Source organism: Toxorhynchites rutilus, chromosome 2, assembly GCF_029784135.1.
Source record: "Toxorhynchites rutilus septentrionalis strain SRP chromosome 2, ASM2978413v1, whole genome shotgun sequence".
Lineage (NCBI taxonomy): Eukaryota > Metazoa > Arthropoda > Insecta > Diptera > Culicidae > Toxorhynchites > Toxorhynchites rutilus.
This window is the reverse complement of record NC_073745.1, coordinates 98,821,547-98,835,611: the sequence shown is the minus strand read 5'-3', so window position 1 is coordinate 98,835,611 and position 14,065 is coordinate 98,821,547. Positions and strand designations below refer to the sequence as shown.

General features: G+C 37.8%; 1 protein-coding gene and 1 long non-coding RNA gene across 2 annotated transcripts; both read left to right on the top strand.

The window, feature by feature from the left end:
• The first annotated feature begins 290 nt into the window (after positions 1 to 290).
• Positions 291 to 1,706, top strand: LOC129765975 (uncharacterized protein K02A2.6-like). Its single transcript, XM_055766434.1, has one exon. The coding sequence runs from the start codon at positions 291 to 293 to the stop codon at positions 1,704 to 1,706; it is 1,416 nt and encodes a 471-aa protein (XP_055622409.1).
• Positions 1,707 to 1,896: 190 nt separating this feature from the next.
• LOC129769415 (uncharacterized) lies at positions 1,897 to 3,226 on the top strand. Its single transcript, XR_008741873.1, has 4 exons — positions 1,897 to 2,124; positions 2,277 to 2,662; positions 2,721 to 2,902; positions 2,966 to 3,226. It is a non-coding gene; the product is annotated as an uncharacterized LOC129769415 (long non-coding RNA).
• Positions 3,227 to 14,065: the final 10,839 nt, after the last annotated feature.

The following is a 14,065-nucleotide window of genomic DNA, read 5'->3' as shown; positions in this document are numbered from 1 at the left end:
TCCTGATTCAAACAGATAAGATGAACGTGTCACGAGTTATAGCATTTGCTTCGAAATCTTTGACAGACACAGAACGACGGTATTGTCAGACCGAGAAGGAGGCGCTGGCTTTAGTATGGGGGGTCGAACGATTCCATGTTTATTTGATTGGCAGAACGTTCAATCTTTTGACTGATTGTAAAGCATTGACATTCTTATTTTCACCTGTTTCTCGTCCATGTGCTCGAATTGGGCGATGGGTACTTCGTTTGCAAAGTTTCCAATATAACATCATACACATCTCCGGAGCAATGAATATAGCTGATGTGTTTTCCAGACTATCAACGATTCAACCGAGAGCGTTTGATGATGAAGAAGAACTCATGGTTCGTGAAGTAGCTAATTCAGCAGTTTCAGCGATTGCATTAAAATGGGACGAGATTGAAAGTGCGAGCAAAAATGACCCTCAAATTCAACGAATCATTGAGGCGTTGGATGCTGGGATGACTGTAGATCTACCTTTGGCATTCCGAATGATATTTACAGAGTTGTGTAGGTTAGGTGATATCCTTTTAAGAGGGGACCGAATAGTGATTCCTCAGCAACTTCAACAGCGAGTTCTTCATCTGGCTCATGAGGGTCATCCCGGCATCAGGGTTATGAAAGGTCATCTCCGCGCTAGTGTATGGTGGCCTAAAATGGACCAACACGTAGAAAGCTTTGTGAAAGAATGCAGGGGCTGTACTTTAGTGACAACTCCAAACCCACCTGAACCAATGATAAGAAAGCAGCTTCCTACACGGGCTTGGGAACAAATTGCTGTCGATTTTCTTGGACCGCTCCCGGAAGGGGAAAACTTGCTCGTTTGTGTCGATTACTTCAGCCGATATCTCGAAGTGATTGAGATGAACGACATATCTACAACGTCAACTATTGACGAGTTAATGATTATTTTCTCTAGATATGGCATTCCTGAAAGTCTTAGAGCGGATAATGGACCACAATTCAGTTCTGACGAGTTTCGCAACTTTTGTGATGAGTATGGTATACGTTTAGTCCATTCAATTCCGTATTGGCCACAAATGAATGGTGAAGTGGAGCAGCAAAATCGGTCCATTCTCAAGCGATTACGCATAGCACAAGAACTTGGGAAGGATTGGCGTCGAGAGTTGCGACAGTATTTACTCATGTGTCACGCAGCTAATCACACAACGACAGGAAAATCGCCATCTGAACTGATGTTTGGTCGCCGAATGCGTACAAAATTACCAACTATTCTTGCTACCTCTCCAGAATATGACGAAGTGAGAGATCGTGATGTTGTTGAAAAAGAGAAGGGAAGGGTATATGCAGATGAGAAGCGAAGAGCCCGAAAGAGTGATATAGAGGTAGGGGATCAGGTATTGGCAAAACGTGTGAGGAAAGAAAATAAGTTGAATGCTGATTTTAGTACAGCAGAATTTGATGTAGTCAGAAAAAGTGGCACGGATGTTGTAATCCGTTCAAAGGAGACTGGGGAGGAATTTAGAAGAAGTGCAGCACATTTGAAGAAGCTGCCGCATACTAATGTATCGAACAATTCTTCCGAGACTCTACCAGTGAATAATGACGATTCCATAAATGATGAAAGCATAATAGGTATTCCTGCGGATTCTAATGAGCTAGCTAGTACGTCGAAAAGAAACAGATCTGAGCCTATCCATTTCAAGGATTATCTTACCTACTGAACTTGTTATTTAAAGAAAGAGAGGGATGTAGGGTTTAAATAAACACGAAAGCGTACTCTTTGGATTTACGGTGTATGTTTGTCTATCTTACCTTGAACGATGAAGAAAAACCTTGGGCAGATAATTCTAGAGTGTGATATAGAAGACTGCGGACGGAATTTCATCCGGAAGATTATTGGCTGGACTAGAGAAGTCAGGATCGGAAACGGAACCAACAACAATCTACAGCAGTGCCACTCCGGTATTGTCCTGGGCCTGTCGATATATGCCAAAGAGGGAAGACGTCGAGCAATGGTCAACTGTCCTCGTGTCGACCAGCCGTAGACTCCAGCGCTGTTGGACAGCAATCCTACCAGTAGGACCCGCTCGCCTCTCTCTCGCCACCGTCGAACGACCAGCCGGAATCGTCAGCAAATAAGTATAATAAGTATTGTGAATTTCTCACCAGTGAGAAATTCTCAAGCGTTTACATGTGCCTAATTTATTCATGTTATAAATACTTCGAATAAGTGTATCATATTTATTCTCACCCGTTTACACCTATTTTCACGTGAATAAATCCATCTATAGCTATAGATCTACCTAATGTAAACCCGCCATAAGAATCGATTAGACTGGAAGAAAAGCTTTCGACCGTGTAACGGAGATGGACACTTAGGCCATCTACACACTAGGCAACCTAAGTTGGAAAGCAACTTAACGAATCTGTCAAAAAAGTTGAGAACATGTGTAATCAAATGGGAGCATACACACTAGGCAACTGGCAACTTTGGTCGGACCAACTTTTTCGATTCAACTCAGCATGTCGAGTCGCGCGCGATTTGTGTCGGCAACCTTTTCGTTCAATTGCTGTTGACGTTTTGATTTCTGCGTGCATTGAATTTCAATATCTGTCAGTGGTGATGCAAAACAGTGTTTACAATATTGGCGCATCTGTTTCTATGAACGAACGAGATGTAAGTATTTTGCTACTTTGGTTTAGTTTATATATAATATATATTCGTTTGACGTTAGGAAATGCCATCAATATGCAAGTTCTCTTGATATACCGTCCGGGAAGAGTGCTGAATTGGTCAAGGATGCGTATAATATTGGAGATTGAGCAAGAAGCACAGAATCCGCTGGATGTGTTTTTTCCAAGTTAACAGCAATTGTTGCTGTCTGTTGTTATCAGCGAGCCGAAATAAGTATGTTAGGTAAATATGTCACCTTTAGCTTGATGCCGTCGGTTATAATAATGATTCAACAAATGCCAACAGATAGCCTAAGATTGGATAATTCTGGTCAGATTTCCCGGGAAACCGTTATCATCCCTGATTCTCGATTGTACCATGTGCGAAGGTGCGGTCTGCGAATATGTGACCCCTGGGAGAATTTTTCATATTTAGCGTTAGTGTATACATAAATCATTCTTTAGAAGAATTGTTGAAAATTTTTCTGTTTTCTTTATATAATTCTATTCGGCTGTATTCTTATTTCAATGATTTTTTTTATGTTTGTAAATATTGTTTGCTGGTTTGTGGTATTACTCCAACGAAAAATAAATATATACATCCATTTTTTAGAAATATTTAGAATTTTGAAAAAAAGCAGAACCCAAAAGAAATTCTGAAATCTATTGTACACACGAATGAATATTAACACAACGGTACATTTTTTAAATAAAAATGGTATTATTGTTTGATATATGAGATGAAACACCTTCGAAAAAAGTACATCCAGGAATGCCAGATAAGCAGATTTTTTTTCTGCTATAGTGTAAATTGTATTTCAAATGTGCCCTTTTGATTCTATTGTAGTTTTAAGAAGCCGCGTATGCATTCAATTTGATTCGATGATTTGTGAAATTAAGTTTTTATTTATTTTTTCTTTGCCTGGTGTCAAGAAAAATCCCAAGTAAAGTAGTTTTTTTCAAACCAATTTTTCATAATTTGCTCTCCGTATGATTTTTTCGGCAGTTAAATAAATGGCATCTCTGCCAGCGATTAGGCAGTTTATGATGACGGATAAAAACTTAACGAATTCATCGCGTTCGAGTTGTCTCAATGTGCAGAGCTGAGTTGGCGATGCGATTGACATCGCCAACATAGATCGGGTTGCTGTTGCCTAATGTGTAGACGGCCTTAAGTGCGATTCACATACAACATCCACGTCACGTTTACATCTCGTTACGTCACGTTACGTCAATGATTCTACCATGCAATTCTCATAAAAACATTCACATACACCAGCAACGTAACGACCCGTCAGCATACGTTCAACGAAAACGACCGGCAGGATTTGTAGAAAAGAATAATTGACGGACGGCTCGTTTGGTTTTTGTCTGGACTTTGTGTCTCGGCTTTTGTTTTGATTTTGGTTGTACAGTAATTTACATCTAATTCAACATTTAGCTAATTGGACAGACCTGTGATGCAACACGTTTAATTGGACATGTTTACCTCTAATCGGACATTTTTGCAAACATTGAGTTCGGGGCCCTAATTATGGCCCCACATTGAAGGTCGCCACCAGTCGCGAATGTCCAATAACTGGTCAAAATCGCCTCTAATGCGACACTAAGTGGTGCCTCGGCATGTTGCATTATAAGTAACTTACTGTACTTTTTATGCCAACATATCTCTTAGTTCCAAATTTCGGAGTGAAAAGCATTCGGACTAGCTGAGAGAAATAGCAGAGAAGAGAAGTGGAACATGAGAGAAAAAAGTGGCAACGATTTGAGGCAAGAAAATGTAAACAATGAAAAAATTGACAGATGGTTTACGCTCTAAAAATTGAACATAATGTTAAGATGTCTCTAAAACGGTGGGAGACGTCATATATAAGGTGGGAGGTTCATATAAAATGTTATTAATGTTCGCATCATCATGATAAACACGGCGAATGGAATAGAAATAATTACGAACTGAAAACTGAATAAAATATATATATAGACGCTGAAAGTGCTGTGGACAAACATTATAATGCATTTTATCGGTTCATGTATAATGTCGTTAATATTTGCATAATCAAAATAAACCTATATGTATTGTAATCATAACTTGCTGTGCTACTGATAACAACATTTATGGTCGTATTCCACCAATGATGACAAATGTGTAATTTACGAAAGAAGCTTCGCCATAGAAACTGGACATTGAATAAAAAAATAAAATGCGGTAAGAGCATCAGTTGAAATTTTTCAAGCATTCTTATCGAAATAAATTGAATGGTACAATAATTATACGACTAGGTCATGTATGTACACTTAAAAACAACATAAAAATATGATGAATTTTATATTTTCCAGTTTCGAACACACCCCGTAAAAAGCCATTTTTATTTTTTTAAATTCCCTCTGTTGGTATTTTATCTAAAATTCACAAGGTAATGAAACGTTACCATCAATTAGTTTCTAGTAATCAGCTTTTTATTTGCCGGGGAAATTAACACCAAGCTTTTTTTTTAGTGTTATATATATTCCATGCCAAACCGATATAGTGGTTCTCAGATTTTCGTGTAAATTGGTAGTTTTGTTCCTTATCGCAAAATATTAGACCCCATTTCACTTTAGGATGGTTCAAAAAATGTAGTTTTTCCCTTTCTTTCCAAAAATGACTTTTTTCAAAAAGTTATTACTTTTGAACTACTGGACCGACTCAGATGATTGACATATCAAATTAAAGCCTACTAGCTAGCCTTTCTTGAAAAACAGGAAGTGGGTTATATCTATGGTATAACCGCAAGGGTGACGTAGGACTATCGTTGATTTAGAGATCATTTGTTTGAAGTTGAATCTGAATTCATTCTGAATGAATGAATATTTGGAAAACTTCGAAAACGAGAGCGTTACGTTGGAGCCACAAGGTTTTATGCATCCAATATTGGATACGGAAATATCCTCTGATGGGGAAGAATAATCTTCAGAAGCTATCCTGTTAATTGCGATTGATTGAAAAATCACAAAACCAAATGTATTTGGTCACAGTGTTTCATGGATAGAAAACATTAGAATAAACTCTTTCACATGAATGTAATTTTAAATTCCCAGAGGAACTGGCAGATTATTTTCAGTAACGATTAGATATTTCCACATTTTCCTCGATACTGGAAGCCCACCAGTGGTTAATACCAACTCGATAACCACCTGTTAATAGCACATGATTGAAATATATTTGGTCACAGTGTTACATGGATAGAAAACATTCAATTAAACTCTTTCACATGAATATATTTTGAAAATTCCCAGAGGAACTGGCAGATTATTTTCCAGCAATGATTAGATCTTTCCGGAACTTTCCCGATGCTGAATGGCATCCTAACGGAAAGAGTTCTGCGCGTGTATGTGTCGATCCTTCGCCGTCCACCTCCTCCAGCACGTTAGGCAACGATGTTGTCTTGTCGATGTCCTCACGAAAAATGAATGTGTCTCACCACCAGAATATCGATTAAGTATGCTTTTTGTGTGTGATTGAATCGAGAGAAGGTGTGGTTTACGATGGCAATTTGGAAGGCAAACTAGAGGGGAATGAACTCTCTGAGCTCGGAACTTTCGGCGACTGAGCAATAATCGATTGCGGGCGCATACAATATTGGATACGGAAATATCCTACTGATGGGGAAGAATAATCTTCTGAAGCTATCCTGTTAATTGCGATTGATTGAAAAACCACAAAACCAAATGTATTTGGTCACAGTGTTACATGGATAGAAAACATTCAATTAAACTCTTTCACATGAATATATTTTGAAAATTCCCAAAGGAACTGGCAGATTATTTTCAGTAACGATTAGATATTTCCACATTTTCCTCGATACTGGAAGCCCACCAGTGGTTAATGCCAACTCGATAACCACCTGTTAATAGCCGCGCGTGTATGTGTGTGTAGCGATGTCTTCCCAGGGAACCGTTTGTGGCATCACTCTCCTCCTGATAGATTCCCTTCTGGCCTAGGGTGCACAGGGCTCAGGCTCTTGGTGACACCGTTCATCCGCGCTTTCATGATAAATAAAGAGCTTCACCGCAACAGCGACAACATGCTCCAATCGCTGTTCAATTAGAACTGAGTGGATTTCCGAGCGCCGCTCGCTTATATACCGATTGGTGATTTCAATAGCCTGTTTTGAAAGCAATTTTAAGACTATTGAAACAAGTTTTTGGATCAAAAAGTAACAAGTATATAACGCGTAGACATTTTATCTTTCGAATGAAGTGTTTATCATACCATTTCGTTCAGTTGTTTAGGAGCTATTAACGCTCAAAATCTCGGTCTCCGGCGTAACGCTTTCGTTTTCGAAACTTTGATTTTACACCCCGGTATAGAAATGAAAGACGTAGTCCTACGTCAAAAATTACACGCTTGCCAATCAATTGGATTATAGTCACATACATCCAATCTAGTCGCATAGAAATATTGAACGAAAACTGAAAACATGTTTGAAAAATCATAACTTAAAAACGAAAAATAACACCTCTCTGGTATGCGGATGTATTATGTGAAAAAACCTCAGTTTTCAGGAAAAAATATAAAAAATATGGCAATCTTGGTCCCGAAACGATGTAAGCTATAGAAAACAAATATAATCAATAATTACTAAAATAAAATCCACTTCTATTCAGAGTGTAATAGACTAGCTTATTGGCTTTAATTTGATATGTCGATCATCTGAATCGATCACGTAGTTCAAAAGTAATAATTTTTTGAGAAAAGTCATTTTTGTGAAAAACAGGAAGTGGGTTATATCTATGGTATAACTGCAAGGGTGACGTAGGACTATCGTTGATTTAGAGATCATTTGTATGAAGTTGAATCTGAATTCATTCTGAATGAAAGAATATTTGGAGAACTTCGAAAACGAGAGCGTTACGTTGGAGGTTTTATGCATCCAATATTGGATACGGAAATATCCTACTGATGGGGAAGAATGATCTTTAGAAGCTATCCTGTTGATTGCGATTGATTGAAAAATCACAAAACCTAATGTATTTGATCACAGTGTTACATGGATAGAAATCATTCAAATAAACTCTTTCACATGAATGTATTTCTAAATTCCTAGAGGAACTGGCAGATTATTTTCCGGATCTTTCTCGATCCAAACGGAAAGAATTCCGTGCGTGTATGTGTGTGTGTGTAGTGGCTGCTTCGAGATCTTCCCGGGGAACCGTTTGTAGCATCACTCTCCTCCTGATGGATTCCCTTCTGGCCTAAGGTGCACAAACAGGCTCTTGGTGACACCGTTCATCCGCGCTTCCATGATAAATGAAGAGCTTCACCACAACAGCGACAACATGCTCCAATCGCTGTTCAATTAGAACTGAGTGGATTTCCGAGCGGCGCTCGCTTATATACCGATTGGTGATTTCAATAGCCTATTTTGAAAGCAAATTTAAGACTATTGAAACAAGTTTTTAGATCAGAAAGTAACAAGTATAGAACGCGTAGACATTTTATCTTTCAAATGAAGTGTTTATCATACCATTTCGTTCAGTTGTTTAGGAGCTATTAACACTCAAAATCTCGGTCTTCGGCGTAACGCTTTCGTTTTCGAAACTTTGATTTTACACCCCAGTATAGAAATGAAAGACGTAGTCCTACGTCAAAAAGGGAAAAATGATTTTTTAAACCATCGGATAGCTTTGAAAAATCATAACTCAAAAACCAAAAAAAATGCCTTCTTGGTTTCGAGATATGCTATGTGAAAAATTCTCAGCTTTCCAAAAAATATATAAAAAAATATAGCGCCTTTGGTCCCGAGACAAAACATAAATCAAATTTTCTGCAACTGCTGTATTTTTCCAAAAAAGACCAGCTAATTGGCTTTAATTTAATATGTCGTACATCTGAGTTGGTACAGTGGCTCAAAAGTTTTTTTTTTAAAGTCATTTTTGGCAAAAATACGAAAAAATGGATTTTTTGGACCACTCTAAAATGGAAATGGTCACCCTAACATAAAAATAAAAAAATACGACTAATAACTTGCTATAAAGAACAAAACTACCCCTTTTGACGACAATCTAAGTGTAACATTTAAAGATCCTTCAATAAAAATGTCATTAAAACAACAGAGTAAAACTGACATACAATTATGACGGGTGACTGCTTTTTGATTGGCGCGTACTCCAACTAGCAAACCGCCAATTAAAAAGCACTCCAACTAAAAAAGCGCCAATAATCGAATGTGTACTGTAAAACTGTAAAAAAAATATATAAAAATATATAATCGAAGACTCTTTTTGTCGTTTATGAGTTTGGTTTTTTTAAGCTACTACTAGGCATGTTTGCAGATTAATAGAAAGATATGATATGTTGATCCTTGAAATAAGTTTGAATGTTAAGAATTGAAAAAAAAATAAAATTCATGTGAATGGAGATGACTTTTGTGTACAACATATGCCACTGGGGCCTTTTGCTGATTAAGTAAGATTTCTTCCAAAACGTCATAACTTTTCAACCATTGAGTCGATTTCAAAATACGACACATCAAATAAATGAAATCTTATTCTTCTATGGATTAACTTCAATCGGTCATTCAAACAAACTCAGAAATTGAATAGTACCGAAAAACTTTAATTATAAAGCTTAGAAAATTTGCCACTTAATTTTCCACTCTTTCACACCAAATTTTTATCTTGTCGGAATTTTAAACCTCTTAAATTGAATTGTCAAAATGATAGGTCAAAGAACGAAAAGCAGGAAAAATTAACAAATAATAGGGGGTAAATAATGAAGCAAAAGTAATAATGGATTTTTAATAACCATCTCAAAAAAATATTGAAAAAAAAATTCCTTTTTTAATTTCTCTTTCAATTTTGATAAAATTGCACTGAATAGTTAAAGAAGAGCAATATTAATATTTGAATGAACTTATGTAATTATAAACATGTTTATATAAACCTTCCCATCTTATAATTCTCGCGTAACTTTTGAAAAGGTCCAATGTAACATTTTCGTCAACTCGAGAAAAACGAAGTCCCAAACATTATTTCGCGAATTGTCTTAAATGCTTTCGATCTTAATCGCTACTTTCACCACTAGCAGTCAAGAATAACTCTGAAAAACCAATCATAACTGTTGTCCGTAATTTGAGATTAAAGTTGAAGACTAGGAGCGAAAAATGTTACATTGGACGTTTTGACTACCCGCATTTGCACATTGGACATATTACGTTGCACGATAAGAATTTGAAACTAACTACTAAACAATAATCCAAATAACAGCATTTCATTCTAAAGGCAGATTATTGTTGTTATCACTCGTCGAATTGCACTGAAATCGGTAACAACACCAGGGGTACGACTAAAACGTCAAATCCCTCATATTGCCAGTGTACCCAATATTGCTGCGGTTTACTGACATTTTGGTTCAATCAATTACTGTTGTGTACAACTCGGTGCGGTTATATAGTCGAATAGTGGCTAACTTTAAACTCCATGTTAAATGTGAACACCTCCATGTGAAACAGGAATATGAAAATCGCTCATGCAGTTAGAATAAAGCAGCGCATTTTTCGATTTCAATCCTCGTAAATGATATGTTGATAAACAAATGACGCCATATTGATTTTGATTTTGGGTAGCCTATATTCAATTGATGTCTAACCCCTGAACAACATCTGTAAGAAACAAAACCTCGAAACGACCGAAGTACGACTTCGTATTGTTTTGACTGCTTTGTTACTTCGGACGTTTCGGGCGTCGAAGGAAAGAAGCGTCCGAAGTAACAACCGGGCGCTTAAAATCCGAATCTGTACATTGGGTATTTTTTGTATCGGCGATAAAAAGATGAAGAAGATAGATACGTGAACGATTGTTTTTGTAATACATTCAATGATTGAAAACTAATAGCGTGCATCCATTAACTCGATTTGTTTACATTTGTTACATAGGACCTTTTCAAAAGTTACGCGAGAATTCTTTTTTTTGAAACGGCCACCATTTTGTAAAAAATATTTTTTGACTTGTACGATATTCATACCATAGCGGCAGCTTTACTGATTCAGGATCTGTTCAATTTGTTTTGTTTCAAATAACCATTGTACGCCTTAGCACAAGTTTTTTTTAACCCCTTCATTTCTTCAGCTTGTAACTATTTTAATTTTTGAATATTTTTTCTCTGTTTGGTTCTTGTTAAATGTGGTAACCTCTTAAATGGGATTGTTGTACAAATATACACCCTTATCATAGTTTTCGAACGAATAGGATACGTACGCAAATCCCATCCTTGTTTTCGTACGAGCCATTCGTCGTATTTTCAATTTACAGTCGTACTAGATCAAGTTATTGGTGTACTACATTATCGACATCGTTGACAATCAGGAGGTGCTTACGTATCGAACGTGTTTAATTTATGATACAGAGTTATCTGAACGTTCGAGTTCGAGTTTGTAGTTTTGATTTGTGCGGCTTAATAAAAACGAAGTATAAAGCAGGTGAGATTTCTTAAAACATGTCCGGAAGATTTGTACTCTCAATAATATAATTTTTATAAATGGTTGAACGCAGATAATCTTCCGCTAGAGGAATAAGATCTGGCTGTTCTAAATTACAGATTGCCGGCTATCATACTATCGGACATGCAACCAGTGTGTCCGCTCTATTCGCTATGGACCAGTCATTGTTGGCATTGAGAAAATCCCTGCTCTGCAACCGCCGTCCTGTAGCAGCAGATGACCCTATTGTGTCAAATTTTGCAGCAAGGTTCTGTCGCAATTACGAGTTCAGCAACCGGAACCAACATGTTACCGTGAAAATCTACATAAGTGCAGATGAACAATGACAACAAGATACAGCAAAAGAGGAAGAGTCAGAATGGGTTTCGGCAGGTCTACCTCTCGCCTGGACACAATCAAACTTTGTGGATTCGATGAAGATACGGCGTTGATTGAGGTATCTTTCGATTAGTCGTCATGCTAGCACAAAATTAAGTCAACAGTAATATGATTGCTCAGCAACAATTTTTAATGCAAATTTTCAGCACAAAAACTAACAGACCAATATTTTGCGCCGATTGCTCATGAAAAACAACGTTGAGAATGCAACTGATCCACCACAAATGCAACAACAGCAACAATCAACCCAACAGCCGCACTATCCATCCCAACGTGAGCTTCAGTTCTATACCCAATCCATAATGCAGAACGCTTTGCTCCGTAGAAAAACTGCAGGAGCAACGCAAGGTGCTTTGTGATCAGAACAGTCGAATTGCTGCCGCTGTGATTAACAACGGTGAACCAAATGCAGCCGTGCAGCAATTCGTACAATCGATTTGTCTAAACATTCAGCGAAGTCTTTTGGTTCTTAGTCAAACTGCCAAATATCCTAATGGTACATATTTCTCTGCAAAGCCGTCTGCAGGAGCAACTACCCTCCGTCACGCAAAAATTGTATCAAGAGAAACGTGGTGGTCCCATGAGCGCTAGAAGTTCTTAGAAAGCATCGAATTCTACGAATCAATTCCTACATATTACGAGAGAACGCCCATTTCAATGCACACAGGCTTCAATAGGAAACCACCGCCAGCTTCAGTTGCACAAACAGCAGGAACAGGTACAGCTGGTCATTCTAATGTGGTTTCTCTGTTGTCATCTGCAGGCGCAAATAGTTTTTCAGGTCTGCTCAGTGGTGGAGGCCACGATGGTGATGACATAATATGTTCGCTTGAGGAGGAGACATCGCACTGTAGGATCAGCTCGAGCGGAAGAAGCTGTCTAATAAGAATAAGAAATATGATCGCATTCGGAGAAGTTCAAAGTCAATTAACCTATTTATTCATTCGCAGTGTCGACATCCAGAAGGTGATTTGACACTTGATAGTGCCAGGTCCGATGCAAATATGCTATTCCAAAAGTAATAAAGTTTCGATAAAACTCTTAAATAGTTTTGAGAGACCGACCGTGCATGACTATTCGAATCGAACTAATGAGATGTTGTACGAATTTTGTAGTAAACTGGAGTTTCTTTATTATCACACAAATATAAAATTTAGTTTCGCGAATAGTGCTAAAATTCATGAGCTTAGCTCGATCTATTGTTCGTCCAGCTGAATAGATTATTTAATGAGTTGTTTTCTTTATAATTTTTTTTTTTTTAGGAAAAATATGTAACTTCTCGATTTCCAGCATTTGTGCAAGAAAACAACCGATTCAACAATAATGATCAACACTAGACATTCTGATTTCTTCGTGTTATGTTTTCTATATTTTGGTCTACTTTCTGCTTTCTACAATCTACAAATATCTGGGTTAATCTACGGCCGCTTCCTTCTTAGTTCCAATCACGTCGATCTGCAATCCCAATGCAGCTTTGTACGTTTTTCCCCGACTTAAATCCAGAAAACTTTCCACAAGGTCTCCATCAATAAATCCCTCGCAACGTACCGTTTTCATTTCGGTGTGAAAACTACGCCAATACAAATACTCAATCTTGCCAACATTAGAGGCGAATGAACTGAAAAGTTTTAAGGCTCTCAAAGCCAAAAAAGAAGAAAAATAATCTTGCCAACAGATTTGATTGTGTCAGTAAATTTTTCCTGTAACTTTCGAAGAAATTCACAATTCATAAGAATCTGGTGGTATTTGTGTGACCAGACCTATAGCCATGCCAAATAGCACACAACCCGTTGTCGCCGTCGTTCACTCACCAATGTTTCGCATTACGAGTGAACCGTGGCAGAATACATTCACCATATCACCGAGATGGAATTGAGCTACCTCTGGCATTTGCTGTTGTTCGTCGTCCGTTGTTGCGGCCCTTCAAATAAATAGAAAAATTGTTCGTATGATAAACCGAGCTACGGAAACCCTACTTACCCATCTTTTAGGTAAACAAATAGATTTTGGCTGCTATCCGCCCCAAGGAAGGCATCGTTATCTAACATTTCTACTGCTGTCATCCAATTTAGTTGTTAGTCGCGAGCGATCTCCTCAAAACTACCTTCCATTTGCTTGTACTGCAGCAGCGTGATAGATCGTATTAAATATCCAACCAAAATGAAGTTGCCTGTTCAAAAACAACTGACTGTTGAACTCAACGAGGGAATAGCAGGCGCCCTTGTTTTCCTTTTCACTAACTCGAGTGAGGGCTCCATTCATCCTACATTGGGTCTCTGGATTTACATCATTTACATCATGGATCAGCTCTTGGCTTAAGCAGACCCATCTTGCTCAAGGAAGTTACATTTGTCGTCAGAGAAGACGCGCTTTGTCTCGAAGGAGTCAGGCCACTCGAGTCCTGAAGATCGCTACCGTTCGAAGTGCAACTTTTGAATCTCATCAATTGTACCAAGAATAATCGAATGTTGGGTGCAAGAGCCAAACTGTCCTGATAAACTTCGACATTAAGTGAGCACATAAGATTTACTTCCTTCATTTGAGGAAAC